Below are 18,744 nucleotides of genomic sequence, written 5' to 3' on the forward strand. Positions count from 1 at the left end.
ACTCAGGTGGGCCATACCCACGAATCACAGCCCGGTATGAAATACGGGCTGTTACAAAATCACCATGTGCTGCAAGTCCCACAAGCGCAAACTAGATGTGGTAGAAGGGCACACGATCCAATTGGTTCATGTGGTGGGGCCCTCGATCAATGAGACACATACCAAAGTCTCATTGCTTGAACAATCCTAACCTTGTAATTGTCCATTCAATATCGATGGCTGCTTATGGTAGTAACCTTCCATCTCGTTGGATAGTTTTTGGACTGTAGGCCATCCTTGGTGGGGTCACAATGGAGGGTCTAGGTCTTTCGTTCAAGAATGAAAACTCGGAATATCCTGACGAGCCAACTGAACGGACCATCCCCCAATGATGCAATCCTTACCACAGATGGGTACCAAGAAGAGAAAATACAGCAAAGTTCCTACAAGATTTCCGACACGGCCCATTTGTAGTGGTCTATGCAATTGACAAACTACATTTTCTTGGGACATGCGCAATCCAAGTGTTTTAAATTCATGCTGGAATCAGTATTCGGAGAAGTTGCCTTCAATCCTCTCGTGTGAAGACTCTGGTTGCTAGTCTCCGATTGAGCCTTCTCTATTTCACCAACCATACATCTTTTCGGCTCCGTCGCTATCACCACCGAACCGACTTTAGATCTAGTGAAGAGGAACTCTATGATTTCAATGGAAACATTGTATAAATCAACGACACACAGGGTAGACCTTTGGGAGCTGAAAATCCCATCAAAAGCCAGGCCGCTGTATGTTGTAGTCAACACCAAATGGCTTACCTGGACCAATCAGCAAGACGTTCTAGTCAACACTAAATGGCTTACCTCGACCAATCTCCAAGACGGCGCTTTACTTTTCCCCAAGCGTGAATTGCGTAGGGACGACGACAGACCAAAATCTAGACTTTGAATAAGTTGGCATGAGCATCAAAATATTCAGGGCCCGATCATGTGACATGCTCATGGGATGCGTACAACTTCAATTATAAAAGAAGAAATCACGAGAAAAACTTCACTACTTGGCAGTGTGTTATGGATGATATGCTGCCCTTGGAAATTACAAACAAGTTGTACATATGTCATACTGGGAATTGAAATTAAACCGTCCAAACTATGCTTAGATGTATCATGACCCAAAAATTGAATCTAATTAACTATTTCAATATCAGATTGGTAGACATTTATTGGACAGTTAATATGAGAAATATCAGGTGGTCTTATTTCAACAAACGAGTGTCCACGAATCTGAAGTTGGAATTGCTCAACCAATCTGAGTATCGGCCTTAAACTCAACAACAGTAGTTTCCACAATTTGGGCAGTTTAATTTGGATCAATATATTCCACGTGTCTCTTCTCTATGTGCCTGCATATCAAGCACCATACGCAGCCAGAGTATCAATTAATTATGGGATATTATCATTTGCATGATCCCAACCCTAATTAAAGATCATTTATATCATAAGTGCACGTATATTCGATTGAAGCAAGATTTTCTCACCGATGCATTCACCAGGACCTTGTAACATGTATTTACAGAATCTGAGTACCTAAATATATACCCTAGGGAGGGATGTAGATATGAGTTCTCTACAGCAAAACTCCACTACTACCACATTCAAGACAGGCTGTCAAAGCCAATCACTTCGTTCCAAGTCCGAACCATACATGACACATGACAATGGATGAGATAAAAACTTGGGTTTTCTTCCCAAAACCACAAAACACCAAAAGACCCGACTCCTGCTAATACCAAATCAAAGACAAGTGAAAGAGAACCTACTTATTTACTTTAAGGGACTTTCCGGGGCTCAGGTGGACTGGTATCTACTCAATTTCCGGTGCCCCTGGCCAGCATTGCCATCAGAATTCCGCCATGCACCCTCCCTTCTGGAAGGTCGGCCGTGCTGGCCTGCGAGGCTGCTTCACCCATTAGAGAATGGACCTGTGCCTGTGCCTGTGCCTGCATTGAGATGGAAAGGTTTATGCATGTCTTTGGATCAAAACTGTTCCAACCTAGAGATTTCTCGCCATCATTGCATGCCTCCGAGAAATCCACATTCATTTCTTCAATAGCAGTGTCTTTCATCTTCTCAGCCTTACTAGGCTTTGGGTCCTGGTCGTCGCATCCAAGTGTACCCCCACCATGCACACGCTGGTCTTGGACCAGTGCACTGTGTGCAGCGCAGAGCCCGGTCTTCCCCCTAGCAAACCGTTCACAGGGGGCTTGGCCGCCGATGCCTGATCCCGGCTGCACCCAAGAGCACCTCTTGCCTCCGCCATGCGCCTTGCAGAAGTTGGTGCTTCCCTGTGCGCTCTTCCCACATCCTTCATGCTTGCATCGCTTACCCCCACCGTGGCGAACACAAAAATCCGTTCTCCCCCTTGCGCTCTTGGTGCACTCTGCAACAGCACATCTCTTCCCACCTCCATGTGCAACACAAAACTGGGTCCCGCCATGCACACTCTTTGGGCAACCCCCTTCAAATGAGCAGCGCTTCCCTCCACCATGGCCCTTACAGAAGGCTGTGCTCCCTTCTGCCCCCTTTGTGCACCCTGCAACTGTGCACCTCTTGCCCCCGCCGTGTGCCTTGCAAAACATTGTGCTCCCTTGAGCACCCTTTGAGCATGCTGAAAACTGGCAGCGGCGCCCACCTCCGTGAGAGATGCAGAGGCCAGAGAAACCTTCAGCACTCTTTGTGCAATTTTCCTTCTGGCACCTCTTGCCACCTCCGTGCCTGATGCACAAACCAGATTTCCCCCTTGCAGCTCTACTGCAACCTTCATGGCTGCACCGGCGGCCCCCACCGTGGGCTATACAGTAATCTGTGCGGCCTTCAGCACTCTTTGTGCAACCGAGATGTTGGCATCGTCGGCCTCCACCATGAGCCTTGCAGTACACAGTTCGGCCCTCTGCTCCCTTATCGCAGCCCTGTTTCTGACACCTCCGGCCACCACCATGGGCAATGCACAGGCCAGAAGCACCCCTGGCTCCCTTTCCACATCCATTGAACTGACAGATCTTTGTATTAGGACTACGCCGTTGCTGAGTAAGCCCGGAAGTACAGGTGACTGAGCTTTTTGGAGCTGATATCACGGTTGATGAGAGTCCCGGAACAGCTGGAATTGGATTCGTCTTGCTCGTAATTGGACGTGAAACAAAACTGATCTCTGCCACATGCAAAGGCGGAATAGAAGTCTGTAAATTCCTGTATGATGATGTAGATCCTTCATCCCCAACTGGCACCTTGCCGATCATTAATGATGCCTCAGTTTTGCTCTGCCATTGAGCTGAGCTTGGAGTGTTACTGGTAATTTCGGATTCAGCTGATCCCATCGAGAGACTCAGTTGGAGGTCAAACTTGGATTCCGTTTCAATAGCCTTTGTAGCAGCAACAGCAGTTTTCTTTGGGCTGGATGTCTTCTCATTGCCAAGGTGAAGATGAAAATTCAAGCCTAGATCCATGGAGGACTCTTCATCGGTTTCCTTGGCTGAAGACATGGTGCAGGCTGTTGCAGAACTTCCCTTGCTATCGGAGGAACTTGAGGAATGGCCTAGACCAAGAACCAGCGAAGAGCCATCTACCAGACACCCGGTTCCATCAATAGCACCCCACTTCCGCTTGGTGCCCTTTGCAGCAGAAAGATACAAGCCAGAGGCACCAGGGGAATCAAGTCGCAAAATGGTATCCATGCAGTAATCAGCACCAACTCGAGCAACTCTGCTAAGATTTTCAAACGCATTTGAAGAGTGATTGGTTGCAAAACCAAAGCGTTGAAACCTGTTATCCATGATGTACAATTGGCTGAAAAGAGGACCCTCTTATATAAACCGCATCTTGATGTAAAAACCAGCCACCTTGACGTCCGGCATTAGGAAAGCATGAACAAAACTAGATCACAAGGTTTTTCAAGGATTATGTCCCTCCTCCGCTAACAAACCCTGATGTATCACAACGGTCCATTTTCTAAAAACTCGAACCAAAATACACCTGATTAATTGCAGTTTCTTTAGTTACAGATTGTGCTGATTAGAAGAAACCCATCTCATTCATGATAATAGTCTGGCAGCCCATCCTTCCTGTTGCAGAACAAACCATATAATTGGATGACGAAACTAGGCAAATTAAAATCTGTAACACAATCAAAACCCTAAACACAAACTTCTATGCAAAAGTGGATGTTGAGAACTTGAGCATTTGATGCATAAAGTAAACACAACAACACAGGGAAATGGAAAAATCTTAAGAACTAAACTAGATATCTGTTTGGATTCTGTAACAATGCAGGCGAAGTGATGTTGATCAGCATTAACATAGTTGACAAATGACATCTATTGCAGAGGGTACAACAATTAAATAATCTTTTTCTTTTTTTCTTAGGCTAGCTGGGTTGGAACCGGAGACCTCAAATGTTTAAACATGCCCTGTCTACCATCAGGCTATATAAATATGAATAGAAAATCAATTAGCTAATTTTACCCCTAGACATTAAAATACTGAATATTATCAACGAACTACCATATCCTAACCACATTCTGATGAACTAATCTGTTGAAGCAACAAGCACGCAAGTACACTGTGAACGATAACTGGAACCTTGTCTATATATCCAAGTCATGCCACAGACATATCCATGTGATGAGAGACAATAAAAAAATACATTACCTTTATCTATTAGAGGAATTGTTGTGCCACAATCATGCATATCAGTGATATGGTTGTGCAGCTGGAAAAGGTGACCAGCCATGTGTCTAGCAAAACCGGCCTGTCAGCTGATTGATCCTCCTAATCGTGGGCAGCAACCCTGACCCAGTCGTGGGCTGATCAGTAGACCTAAGCAAATGATAAACTTAAAAGGAGGCCCGCTGGGGCTATTTTTGGTCAATATAGACAACCTCCCTTACATGAATCCACCGGAATGTGGTTTGCAGCTGTGCATTTTAGCATTCCTCATCATAATAAACTACAAAAACGGTCATCATGCAAAGCAAACAAAATTAATTGGATTAACAAAGACCCTGAAAAAGCAGGGGGGGGGGGGTACAGAGGCCATTACTAACCCAGCTACTAATTTCCAGTAAAGATCGCAGCTTTCTAGCAACACAGCCAAAAAATTGGAAAAACAAGAAAAATCTTATCAACCATGAGAAATCCAAACACGTACTGACAGAAATGCAATTATAAATAAAACAAAATAAAAGAAGAGAACCACTCACACAAGAAGTAAAACAGGAGAAAAATCCTAACTAAAGCAAAATCCTAACAGAACATGAATGAGTGACAATTGGACTACTTTCTAAAGAAATTCCTCTAAGTGGAACTAGAATAAACATGCAGGTAGAAGTTCATAGATTTCCACACATCTTAGGTGTGTTTGGATTTCCATCCAAAATGTGTTTTGGGGAAATTATCAAAGTTCCATGTGACAAAGTGTTCCGGCAGAAATATGCTTTCGGACAATCGAAATCAAAGCCTCTGTTTATACCTAAGACAAGTTTCTTACGGTTCAGTGCGGAAAAGCATCCGCCCTGCTGAGGACCCAAACACAACCCAAATATCAAAATATCACAATGAAAAACCACATCTCAGGCAGTTTTCGACAGAGAACTGAAATCATATTACAAAGAAAAACCAAATCTCAAACGAAATTTCAAAGCAGAACTGGATTTTGGAGCTAAAACAAACTGGAACTACACATATTTCAACAGAAAATCTAAACATCCAAACAAAGAAAAATCAGCAAAATCAACAATTCCAGACATTAAATTCATAAAAGCTCAGAAAATTCCGAATAAAAACGAAAAATCAATCCAATATGCAGGCGTTCGACAAGATCAAACAGATTCAGAAGAAAAAGAGCCTAAAACTCAACAGATTCGACAGAAATCGACCACAAGAAGCGAGATCTTCTTCATAGAAACTTAGATTCAAGAAGAAAATAATCGAAACAGCAGAATTCATGAAGAAAGGAGACGATAACATACCTCAGATTGCCGATTTCTGCAGCGAAAACAAGCAGACAAAAGCTAGGGTTTTTCCAATCGCGGAAAAAACGAGAGGGAGAGAGATATGAGGAGAGTAGCGGAAAAGTCGGGGGAAGTAGGAAGGGGGAGCGCAGGTTAAGCAATGGGCGCAGGTTAGGAAGGCGGGGTTAAAGATAAAGAAAAAAAAAAAGTCCGCCCGGCAATGCATGTGGACGGATGCCTGGACTGGGTGAGCGTGGCCGTGGCGATCCGATTCTTGAGGTGGAGTTATTTAATACTCTGGCAGACTACGAAGCTTCATACAACGTCACTTAGAAATCTCATTAACAGTATATATAAACTAAAATTAAACCGACTAAATTGTGGAAACCACTGCCTCTAATATAGAATCCCAAACTTAGATTGCCTGAGAAATCCTAGCCTCTGATTCTTGGAAACTCTTTTATTGAAATTGGACCATTCGATTTGCAAATGTTAACCGTTGAATAAATATTGATCAATCAGATATTTTTATAATCAAATACTTATAAATTTTGGTCCATGATATATCCAATTTGCAATTCATAACTTGGACAGTTTGATATGAATTTATTACGTGCCACGTATATAATTTCTGACTAATTTCCAAGTGCCTGAGTATCATCGATCCATCACACAGCCAGAGTATCGAAGTTTTTCTCTTTCCGGAACGCGATGCGCAGACGTCGTCATTCGTGACGTTAGACCCCACTTAGGCAGCGCCTCGTCACCGTCCATATTGGTAGGGACCGCATATCACAGGCGTGGATGTAGTGTGAAACTGGGCCAGACTCGCCGGTCCCGGGTCGTCGCAAGCTCCATTAACTTCGGCTGATGGTCCTACATGGACGCGGATTGCGTCCAACCCCCGCCCTGTCTCCAGCTGGGAACGGGCAGCAGCTTTGAGCGGCTACAGTAATGTATGGGTCTTATGACCACTGTTTATCCATTTTTTAAAAAAAAAAAAAAATCCTTTTATGGTAAATGCTAAAAAATGAGGCAGATCGAAGGTTCTAAATAATGAGATTAAATTCTCACCGTTGAAAACTTCTTGGTGGCCACAGAAGTTTTGGATGGAGCTGATACTTATGTTTTCCATTCATCTAGGTCCATGTAATTTTATGAATATGTCTGATGGCAAATAAACAGTGAGGATCATTATCACTGCTGCTTCCAGTGGTGTGGTCCAATTGAGCTTCGATCTAATGATACGAGAAAAAAAAATGTATAGACAGAGTGGATAAGACCCATATACTACGGTGGCACTCAAAGCTGATGCTGATTGCCAGATTAAGGGAGATTATTTATTTATTTATTTTATTTATTTTTTTATTATTATTATTTTACACACGCATACACACTCACGCCGTAGTTGGATTTCACCACCTATGGATACTGGAACCCTTGACCGGGTGTTGAAACTCCCGAGAGTCTACCACCCGACCCGAGCAAGAGCAAGGATCCCAACGAAGGGAGATGATATGGTCATGAAATGTAATATGGTAGGGCCATCTCTCCACAGAATAGTTGCCATTATGATGTCCAATCGGGTCCACCTATATGAAGGACCATATCAGGATGGTATGCATCTCAAAGGTTATCATATTAGACAAGTTTATCCATCCGATCTGCAGTCATTAAAGTAACGGTTGAAAACAAAAACAATTAATGTTCAAATATTCAGTGGAGTAAATTGTAGAAAAAACAGTGGCAAGGATTGTCTCGTGGGTTTTACCTGGGTGGACCTGATTGGTAAATGACCCTACCACGTGTCCTGTAGAGAGATATCACACCATGATCGGTTCTTCGGACTGTACGGTATCATTCCTTACCAGACCTAGCCTGATTCAGGGACTGAAAGCAGGCTAAGCATATCAATGGGTAAGATCTCCGCAGTCTTGGGGATTTGGCAATCTACGTCAAGGCCCATCGTATCAACGGTTTGGATTACTAGACCATTACCCATTACAGGCATAACGCCGCAGGGCAAGGGTACCCCACAAACTCTCTCACCTGGATCGATAGTACCACTCTTTTTTTTTCCTATTATTTTTTTAGATTTTTTTTTTAAATTTAAATTTCACTGGCCACTCTCAGCCATCAACTGATAATTCCCTAATTTAAAAATATTTAAATTAATAAACTTTGTTTTACACTCTTAATCATCTCAATAATGACATCCATCAATTTATCTAGAACACTCTAGAGGATGAGTCCAAAAATATGCATCCAAAACTTAAGTGAGGATTAAATAATTGTTGAAACCTTTATAAGGTCTACCATAAAGTTTATTTGCTAAATAATCTTTTCACAGGGTTACATAAATCTAAATGAAAGAAAACATAAATATTATCTTAATCGCATCCTTCCTTTGGCTCCAAAATGTTTTCAATAGAAGGCATCCAATTCCTAATGTTTCTGTATTGTAGCCCACTTGGAACTATAATCCACCTCATAATTAGTCTCATATTCTAAAATGATATGGAAAAATGAATGGAGGATGTGAATCTAACACATCATGATTCATGATTGGGCCTATGGAAGTTCCATATGCCAACACTTTGGTTCTCTTCTATCTTCTCCCAGTGTACTGCACAACAAGCAATAAAATATCTTGACGTGTGAAATATATATGCCCTGCCATGACCTATTTCTTAGGACACATCATCTATAATTTTTATTAAATCATTTTAGAACATGAGCCCAAAAAACAAGGCAAATTCATATATCAAGTGGACCACGCTATCGAAATTGGACTCTTACAATTGAAAACTTCTTCCGAGCACAAAAGACTTTGATAAAGCTTGATATCTGTGTCGTACCTTAATTCAGGGTCTGTGATGTTATGAACAGGTTATATGGATGGCCGTGGTCGATCACACATGTAGATAAAGGTTGCTCCATTAAATCTTGTGCTAAGCTACCCCTTCTAATAAGATATAACTGTACATACCAAAGAAAGTAATGGCAAATGTATCTTTTTATACATTAATGGCGTTTTTCCAATCCTGAGTTATGTATTTGTAAGATATAAAACTTACTAATTTAAATATTTTAAAATCGGGTGATTATGCGTCTATGGCCGTAAAAGCGGGCGGTTATATGAGCCTTGCCATCCACGTGCCAGCACAAGTGGTAACATGGCACATGTACGAATCATCAGAGCTTTCGGTCAGGTGGTGGGCCACATGTTGAGATTTTCTGGCGTAAAAATCGCGCCTTTCCACTCAGTTGGACCACATCGTACTAAGCGGATGTGTGGCTGCCAATAGTTGGAGCTTGCTTAGCCCACACGCGTGTACGAGTCAGCTGATGCACACGCCACCACGTATGCTAACTTGGCAGATAGCTGAAATATCCAAGCCATCCTTCAGAAGGGGGCCACATTTTTTATTCTCTATCCCAAGAATCAGATTATTCCACGTGTCAAATGGGCCACAATTAACTGAAGAAATGTCCGGCTGTAAAAGGAAATTTAAGTTTTATAATCCGTGTACTTATTTCTACTATCACCCTACAGAGTGGACCACCTTCATGTTTGGACATTAGCATCTACACGGTGAGGCCCACCTCATGGTTGGCTTGGATATTTCACCTATCTTTCATGCAGGTCAATGTGCTGGCGTGTGCATTAGCTGACTTGTACACGCGAGTGCGCTCAGCAAAGCTACTAAAAATAGTTTTAGCCGCCTGTTTGTTTGTGCGTGATGGACCACCTGAGTGAAACGGCCTAACTTTAGGCCATAAACTGTAATGATCTAATCAGAGTGGCCTAGATGATGGAATACTATGATATCCCACGTATGCCCGTGTTGGCTCTACACGCGTGAGGTCTTGGAATAGAAAGTTGGGTCTGGAGTCTCGGGAGTAAAATTCGTTTTCAATTTGCCCAAATGGGCCCACTGTTAAGTGATCTAACCGTTGATATGATCGGACCCACGTTTTGTGGGGCCATGACAGAAAATCTACTGGATGGAAAGAATTGGAGCAGAGCGCACCAATTTCCCATGTTTTGATGCGATGTGACCAAAGTGGACAAATGACATATCATAGTCCATAATATGATATTTTGGTAATGTGGGTCCCATCATGGATGGACCACTATCCCTAATTGCATAGTCTTGGATGATCCAACGAGTCGGTTGGTCAAGCTTTTCCAGTTCAATGCTGACCGTTGACAATGTCGATTCCACCACCCATGGGTAAACGGAGAAGATCATCCAATCAGTGATTTTTATACCGTGGATGATCAATCCAGGGCCAGCCAAATGAATGGTCCAAGCACGCGCCATTGTGCCAGGTGGAACTTTCGTGGGAGCTCGCGTTTAGGACGTTAGACAAAAAAAAATGATAATAAAAAATAAAAAAAAAAATCCAAAACTCCAAGTGGGCCACACGACAACGAACGGAGTGGATGGGGACGCCCACCGGTGATGTTTATATGCCATCTAATACGTTCATAAGGGGATTTCCGGACAGAGCAGATCTCTGTCTATGCAAGGTTTTGGTGGGCCCCAGAAACGTTTCAATAGTAACCTCCCATCTCTAGCCGCTTTAGTTTCGGATTAGCTTTACGGTACACGTCCCAGCATGATGAGCTGGCACAGATGATGGACAGGTAAGATGGAGCACACATATCGCGGTGGGCCCCACGAGCTTTTCTGTTTCTAGACATTTGCGTCCAGGGAGGATGAACGCACCTTGCACTGGATAAAACATCACCACAACGATAGGGTGCTGCTACTGCTGCCGCGGATCTTATCATCGCCGAATAAAGACAAGACTGATAATAGGTGGGTCCCACACACTTTGACACTTAAGAAGTGGGTCCCACATCCTACCCTCTGATCAAGACTGGACGGTGTTAGGATTCACATGTGGCAAAGCTGATGCGAATAGATGACTCATTTCCCAAATTCGGTTTGCTGGCTTGGCAAGTATTCATCGAATCAGAATACAGTACTACCCACTGGCATATAAACATCAGGGTAGATCAGAAAATTTTCAACGGTAACCATTACTTTCCCTACTTTTTCCTCTCGCATGTGCCCACTGAGTTGTTATTTTTTTTAAAAAATAATAATAATAAGACGGTAAAATAGATGGACGGTGTGTATTTCTCACAAATACGTGAGTGGCCCCGCTAGGTTCTGTGCGCGGAAACTCCTTGCCACTGCCCGTCGCATGCAATCCCCATACGGCTGCTTATAACTGCTAGGAATACGGACCCCCTGTTTGCGTCAAGCAATAAAGTTGTGATTGTTGCATTGTAATTGGACCGTGTGATTGTGGAATGCATTGAATTTGCATCATTGGCAGACCAGTCACTATACAGCCAAGGAGGAAAAAAGCTGGAAAGTCGTGGTTGTGGCAAACAGAGGATCCGGACTCGTTAGATGTTCAACGCACGTGATTTTTGTTACTTTTAACTCGTGGGTTTAGTCCACATCAAAATTTTAAAGGGTTTCTTTTGTTTAAAAAAAAATTATTATTATTATTATTTTATATATATATATATATAGAGAGAGTCATGCTCCCCTGCGCACCTACGCACGTGCACACCTTTGCACACGTGTCATGGGTGTCTAATCTGAACGGTCCATGCGATGCGGAATCCCATAAAACCCCATGTAACAAATTTTCACCCCGACCTAATATTCTGGTGGGCCATAGCAAAGAGAAATGCAAATCAAGGGAGGAAACTGTTTTCATTTTTCATGGCCCATCAAAGTTTTGGATCAAAGTAAAACTTGGGCCCGGAGGGTTTCAAGAGGTGCTGCTTCACATGAACGGTTTAGATTTTGAATCCACATCACGTATGATGGGTTCTCAGAAAAGTTCGTACGTAGTACGTACGAACTGGTTCGCAGGTGAGCATTTCCGTGTGTGTGTGTGTGTGTGTGTGTGTATAAAAGATAGGCTTTTTGCCCTGGGAGGCTTGAGCTCTGTTCAAGGGCATGCGAATTTGATCTTATGAGAATATTGTAAAAAAAAAATGTTGATTTTATATAAAATATATATTTTAAAATAAATATAATATAATATATAATATGTTTGAAAAACACTTTTTGCGGGATTTTAAGAATAGTCCCACATGGGAAAGGGAAGAGAAGAAAAAATGGTTTAAATGAAAACAGTGGAGTATTATAACATTTACTTACCTATTCCAAGGACTATGAACCTTGCGTGTTCACGCTCGGGCTCGATCTCGGGCACGGGAACGGGCATGGGCTCGGTGCGAGGGCGTGGGCATGTGAGGTAGTGTGGCCGTAAAGGCGCTAGTGGCCCATGTAGGGTCCAGCTGAAACTGCTGCATGACTAGCTCAACACCTAGAAAATGGCTAGTTTTCTCCAATAGCCAGAAAATGGTCATGGTATTTATTTCCCTGGACCATAACTCCCAGTCACCATATCCTATAAAAGGAGGGCCTGGATGGGTTTCCAAATAATCTCACAACTCAATCCAGCACTACCATACGAATTGAGACAGCTCACTACTCCTCTCTCTATACTCTAGTAATTCCAACAAGATAGCAACGGTTAAACCTTTGCAAGAAGAATGGACCAACGGTGTGGTCTAGAACGGTTCAACTGAACTAGTGGCTGAAGACTTGATCAGTGCATTGGTCTAAATCATAATTTTCTTCTGAAAATTTTCTTTTATTGTATTTCTGCCAGACTGAGTGTAATAGAGTTCCAATAGGTGGGCCTTTGTGTTTGCTGAACGCAGACCCACACCAGGCTCGTCGTATTCTAAAAGCGATTTGCCTGTAACCTATTAGCATATTTAATTTACTTGAGTAGGGGCAAATAACGCTTTAAGGACAACGTTTCAGACGTACTTCAGCCTATCCATATTTTAGATTTATTTGCAATTTTTGGTTTCCACATTATACAGAAATTATATCAGTTTGTATAATTTCCAACAATCTTAAAGCGTTATTTGATAGAAGCCAACAATGTTTCATCCATCAAGTTGATGAATCAAGACTTGATACGTCTTGATCGGTTCGATGGAACCAATTTTACAAGATGGCAAGACAAGCTGAAATTTCTCCTGACGGTGCTGAAGATCTATTATATATTAGATCCAAATCTGCAAGCGCTACTTGAAACATCCGACACAGACACACCTGAACGCGCTCTCCGACCGCCTGTACGATCTGTACCAACAGACATCATCAGCAAAGGAGATCTGGGACGCTTTGGAGTTCAAATACAAGACTGAAGAAGAAGGTACCAACAAATTTCTCATCGCCAGGTATTTTGACTTCAGCATGGTAGATAATAAACCGCTGATGCCCCAAATCCAAGAACTACAGCTAATAGTAAACAAAATCAAAGTGATAAAAATTGATCTTCCCAAATCATTCCAAGTCAGGGCTATAATCGCTAAATTGCCTCCGATGTGGAAAGACTATAGAAAGAAGTTGTTGCATAAAACTGAGGACTACACACTGGAACAAATCTAGAAACACCTTAGAATTGAGGAAGAATCCCATAACCATGACAAAAAGAATGATAACGGGAATGCCTCGTCTAAGGTACATGCAGTAGAGAACACTAATAATAAGAATCTTGAGAAGGACGATTCCCTGAAACCCAATAAAGGAAAATTTAAGAAAAACGCTCAAAAGAAGAACGGAAAGTTCAAAGGCCCATGCCATGTCTGTGGGAAAACCGGGCACTATACTCGAGTACGTCGATATCGCAAGTCTAACAAAGAGGCAAGTGCAGTAGAAGAAAGCGATATTGTGGCTATGATCATTGAGGTGAATACCATCCAAGGCAAAGTTCCAGGTTGGTGGTATGATACTGCCGCTACAATACATGTATGCTACGACAAATCAGCCTTCAAAACCTATGAGGAATTGACCGATGGTCAAGAAGTCCAAATGAGTAATGAAGTCCGATCGAAGGTCGTCGGCAAAGGAACTATCAAACTGATATTTACTTCTGGAAAGAAAGTGATTCTGACTAATGTACTGCACATTACAGACATGAGGCGAAACTTAGTTTTTGGAAATCTTCTGGGAAAACCAGGCATAAGGGTGGTGTACGAGTCAGGTAAACTGATTATGTCTAAAAATGAAAATTTTGTCGAAAAGGGATATACTTGTAATGAAATGGTTAAGTTTTCTCTAAATGAAAGTAGCAATTCTGCATATATGGTTGAATCCGCTGGACTGTGGCATGATAGACTAGCCCATATAAGGTATAGTACCTTGAAGTTCATGACTAAGAATGGTTTAATCTCATACACAGATAATGAAACCGATAAATGTGAAGTGTGCATATGATCCAAAATGACGAAAAAACCTTTTCCAAATGTTGAAAGATCGTCTTAAGTATTGGATCTTGTGCATAGTGATATCTATGAGTTAAACGACATTCTTACTCGTGGAGGTAAACGGTACTTCATAACCATTATAGATAATTACTCTAGATATCTGTATATTTATCTCTTAAAGAGCAAAGTTGAAGCATTGAACATGTTTAAAATATATAAAGTAGAAGTAGAGAATCAACTAAATAAGAAGATAAAAATTCTCCATAGTGATAGAGGAGGAGAATCTTTTAAAATGAATTCGATAACTTCTGTGAAGAACATGGACTGATACATTAATGTACAGTGCCATACACACCTCAACAAAATGGAATAGCTGAAAGGAAGAATAGAACAGTAGTAAAAATGGTTAACTCAATGCTGATAATAACAAGGTTGCCACACTAAATCTATGGGGTGAGGCACTGCTTGCAGCATGCCATATACTAAACAGAATTTCGTCTAAAAAATATAAAATATTTTCATATGAAACATGGAGAGGTAGAAAACCTAACCTAGGATATCTAAAAGTATGGGGGTGTCTTGCATATTGCAGAACTCCTGATCCAAAAAAGAACTAAGTTAGGACCAAGAGCTATTAAGTGCGCCTTCGTAGGGTATGCACAAAATAGTAAACTATATAGACTTCTAGATATAAAGTATAATACAATAATAGAATCAAGAGACGTTGAGTTCTTTGAGAACTCACTATCCTTGGAGTCAAAGGGTAATGAAATTCAAACTCCTGATAAAGAACCAAACAGTATAGCTCCACAAATAGTGGAAGCTCCTATTGAACCTCGTAGGAGTCAAAGGACAAGAATAGAGAAGAGTCTAGGAGATGACTATATAAACTCACAACGTGTCATTTTCCATCTTGTAGAAGGAGATAGAAAATGTTATTAGAAAAATACCTATAGTGATGACTATAGAAGATGATCCTAAAACATATAAAGATGTTTATCCTCTAAAAACTCAACTTTCTGGAAAGAAACTATAAACGATGAAATGGAATCCATACTGTCAAATCAAACATGAGAACTAGTAAACTTACCTCCAGGTTCTAGACCCATAGGTTGTAAGTGGGTATTTAGGAAGAAATATCACACTGATGGGACTATCTAAACATTTAAAACTCGATTAGTAGCTAAGGGTTTTAAACAGAAAGAAGTGATAAATTATTTTGACACATATTCTCCTGCAGCTAGGACAACATCCATTAGGATATTATTTGCGCTAGCTTCTATACATCATCTTCACATCCACCAAATGGATGTAAAGACCGCATTCCTGAATGGTGACCTCAATGAGGAGGTATACATGGAACAACCTGAAGGTTTCGTTCTACCAGGAAATGAAAACAAAGTATGTAGATTAGTCAAATCTTTGTATGGATTAAAACAAACACCAAAACAGTTGCATGAGAAGTTTGATTCAAAAATACTATCTTATGGTTTCAAGAATAATGTAGCTGACAAATGCATATATTTTAAAGTAGATGGTAGCTATATCATTATTATTTGTCTGTATGTTGATGACATGTTAATAATAATTAATAAAATAGAAGGTGTGACTGAAACAAAGAGGTTTCTATCTTCCGTATTTAAAATGAAGGATCTTGGAGAAGTTGATACCATCCTAGGTATCAAAGTTAAAAAAATATTGTGGGGGTTATGCTTTGTGTCAATCTCATTATATTGAGAAGATACTACACAAGTTTAACTATCTAAATATAAAGGAAGCAAAAACTCCATTTGATCCAAGTATCAAGTTAAAAGAAAATACTGAAAGAATAGTTGCACAATTAGAATATGCGAGTGCTATAGGGAGTCTTATGAATGCTATGTAATGCACTAGACCTGATATCACATATGCTGTGAGTAAACTTAGTAGGTTTACTAGTAACCCCAGTACTGAATACTGGAATGCAATCAGTAGAGGCCTTGGTTACTTAAAAGCAACCAAAGACTTAGGACTATTTTATTCAGAGTTTCCTACCATATTGGAAGGATATACCGATGCGAGCTGGATATCAAGTGCAGAAGACAACAAGTCTACTACAGGGTAGGTATTCACCCTAGGAGGTGCAGCTGTATCTTGGGGATCCAAGAAACAGACTTGCATAATGCACTCGAATATGGAGTCTGAATTTATAGTCCTGACTGCAATAGGCAAAGAGGCTGAGTGGCTAAGGGATCTTCTATTAGAAATTTCTTTATGTGTAAAGCCTATATCGGCTGTGTCACTACATTGTGATAGTGAAGTCATATTATATAGAGCCTATAGTGGCACATATAATGGAAAGTCTAGACATATCAGTCTTCGACATGATTATGTCAGACAATTGATTCGAGATAGAATCATATATAGTTATTTCTTATGTGAAATCAAGCAATAACCTGACAGATCCTTTTACTAAACCTCTACCAAGAGAGGTAATAAAGGCCACATCTAGAGGGATGGGGTTGAAACTCTTCAACTAAAGTTCCACCAGTGATGGTAACCCAACTTAAAGTCAGAAAATCTCTAATTTTAGGTTTAATGGGTAAGAACAAGTCACTGATATGTGAAAAATTTTTAACACTAAATTATAAAACCTCATCCATAATAAATAAGTGCTGAGCGTTACGAAAGAGGGTTAAGTCTTACAACTCTTAATGAAATCTATTCTATAGGACAAATGTCTTATAGTAATGGAGACACTGGAAGGATTTCATATATATGAACGTAGAGATGGTGCCGTCTCTCATAAGAGTTAGAAGTTTTCTTTCGAGATCGTTCACGAATTAGGATAAGCACATGGCTATTAATTGTGCTGAGCAAGATTGTGGGAACTCTAACAAATACATAGTGAATATATGTGTGGTTTCTCCAACTCTGTTATCTAGGAATAATTGGTTCAACGCTACGGCTACCAGTCATTTCGACAAAGTTTTGAGACACTTACACATATAAGCTGATTATTCTAACAGAAATGTTTAACCGAGAAAATATATTTTATAAAAATTAAGTGGGGATTGTTAAAAAAATGTTGATTTTATATAAAATATATATTTTAAAATAAATATAATATAATATATAATATGTTTGAAAAACACCTTTTGCGGGTTTTTAAGAATAGTCCCACATGGGAAAGGGAAGAGAAGAAAAAATGGTTTAAATGAAAATAGTGGAGTATTATAATATTTACTTACTTATTCCAATGACTATGGACCTTGCGTGTTCCAGTGCGTAGCATTGGAACACCCGCGGCGAGCACTCTTGCTCGGGCTTGGGCTCGGGCACGGGCACAGGCTCGGTCTCGGGCACGGGCTCGATGCGAGGGCCTGGGCATGTGAGGTAGTATAGCTGTAGAGGTGCTAGTGGCGCACTTTGCACTTCGCACGTGCACATTGTGTCGCAGAGGGTCGCTCCCTTCACGAACCGGAGCGAGACGTGTGTGAGTCGCGGTGTGACTAAGTGGCTAAGGCAGATGGCTGGGTGAAGGAGAGACTAGAGGACTGAATGAGAGTCCTCCAGAATATATAGAGGGCTGAAAAAAGAGCTATTACAGAAATTCTATAACAGCTGTGCCATAAGTGCAGGGTCCATCTAAAATTGCTGCATGACTAGCCCAACAGCTAGAAAACAGCTAGATGTTGTCTCACAACAGTTAGCATGTAGCAGATTAATGGCACATGCACAACAGTCAGAAAACGGTCATAAAACGACTAGTTTTCTCTAACAGCTAGAAAACGGTCATGGGATTTATTTTCCTGGACCATAACTCCCAGCCACCATAGCCTATAAAAGGAGGGCCTGGATGGGTTTCCAAGCAATCTCACAACCCAATCCAGCACTACCATATGAATTGAGACAACTCACTACTCCTCTCTCTATACTCCAGTAATTCCAGTAAGATAACAACGATTAAACCTTTGCAAGAAGAACAGACCAACGGTGTGGTCTAGAACGGTTCAACTGAACCAGTGGCTGAAGACTTGACCAGTGTAGTGGTCTAAATCATAATTTTCTTCTTTTTCTTTCTTCTGGGATTTTTCTTTTATTATATTTCTACCAGACTGAGTGTAATAGAGTTCCAATAGGTGAGCCTTCATGTTTGCTGAACGCAGACCCACACCAGGCTCGTCGTATCCTAGAAGCGATTTGCCTGTAACCTATCAGTATATTCAATTCACTTGAGTAGGGGCAATAACGCTTTAAGGACATGTTTCAGACGTGCTTCAGCCTGTCCATATTTCAGATTTATTTGCAATTTTTGGTTTCCACATTATACAGAAATTATATCAATCTGTATAATTTCCAACAAATATGTCAATAATTCTAATTTATATCATTAACCACACATGCACGTGCCATGCCGAGTCCACGTGCAGGACGGGATACAGGTGCATGTGCGGGT

At 41.1% G+C, this 18,744-nt stretch overlaps 1 protein-coding gene across 4 annotated transcripts; it reads right to left on the bottom strand.

The window, feature by feature from the left end:
- Positions 1-1,643: 1,643 nt before the first annotated feature.
- LOC131241263 (uncharacterized) lies at positions 1,644-6,206 on the bottom strand. 4 transcript variants are annotated; one of them, XM_058240025.1, is made up of 4 exons: positions 5,999-6,206; positions 5,075-5,108; positions 4,680-4,977; positions 1,644-4,093 (listed from the first exon to the last, which is right to left on the bottom strand). In XM_058240025.1, the coding sequence occupies exon 4, from the start codon at positions 3,803-3,805 to the stop codon at positions 1,844-1,846; it is 1,962 nt and encodes a 653-aa protein (XP_058096008.1). In that variant the 5' UTR covers positions 3,806-4,093; positions 4,680-4,977; positions 5,075-5,108; positions 5,999-6,206; the 3' UTR covers positions 1,644-1,843. The 4 variants fall into 4 exon arrangements, with proteins under 4 accessions (XP_058096008.1, XP_058096006.1, XP_058096010.1 ...); XM_058240023.1 differs by lacking the exon at positions 5,075-5,108; XM_058240027.1 differs by lacking the exons at positions 4,680-4,977; positions 5,075-5,108 and adding an exon at positions 5,500-5,545.
- Between the last annotated feature and the right edge of the window lie 12,538 nt (positions 6,207-18,744).

This window comes from Magnolia sinica, chromosome 3 (assembly GCF_029962835.1).
Source record: "Magnolia sinica isolate HGM2019 chromosome 3, MsV1, whole genome shotgun sequence".
Taxonomy (NCBI): domain Eukaryota; kingdom Viridiplantae; phylum Streptophyta; class Magnoliopsida; order Magnoliales; family Magnoliaceae; genus Magnolia; species Magnolia sinica.

Bases quoted from the DNA above. Each gene is read 5' to 3' on its own strand.
- LOC131241263 (XM_058240024.1), bottom strand. From the start codon at position 3,805: ATGGATAACAGGTTTCAACGCTTTGGTTTTGCAACCAATCACTCTTCA.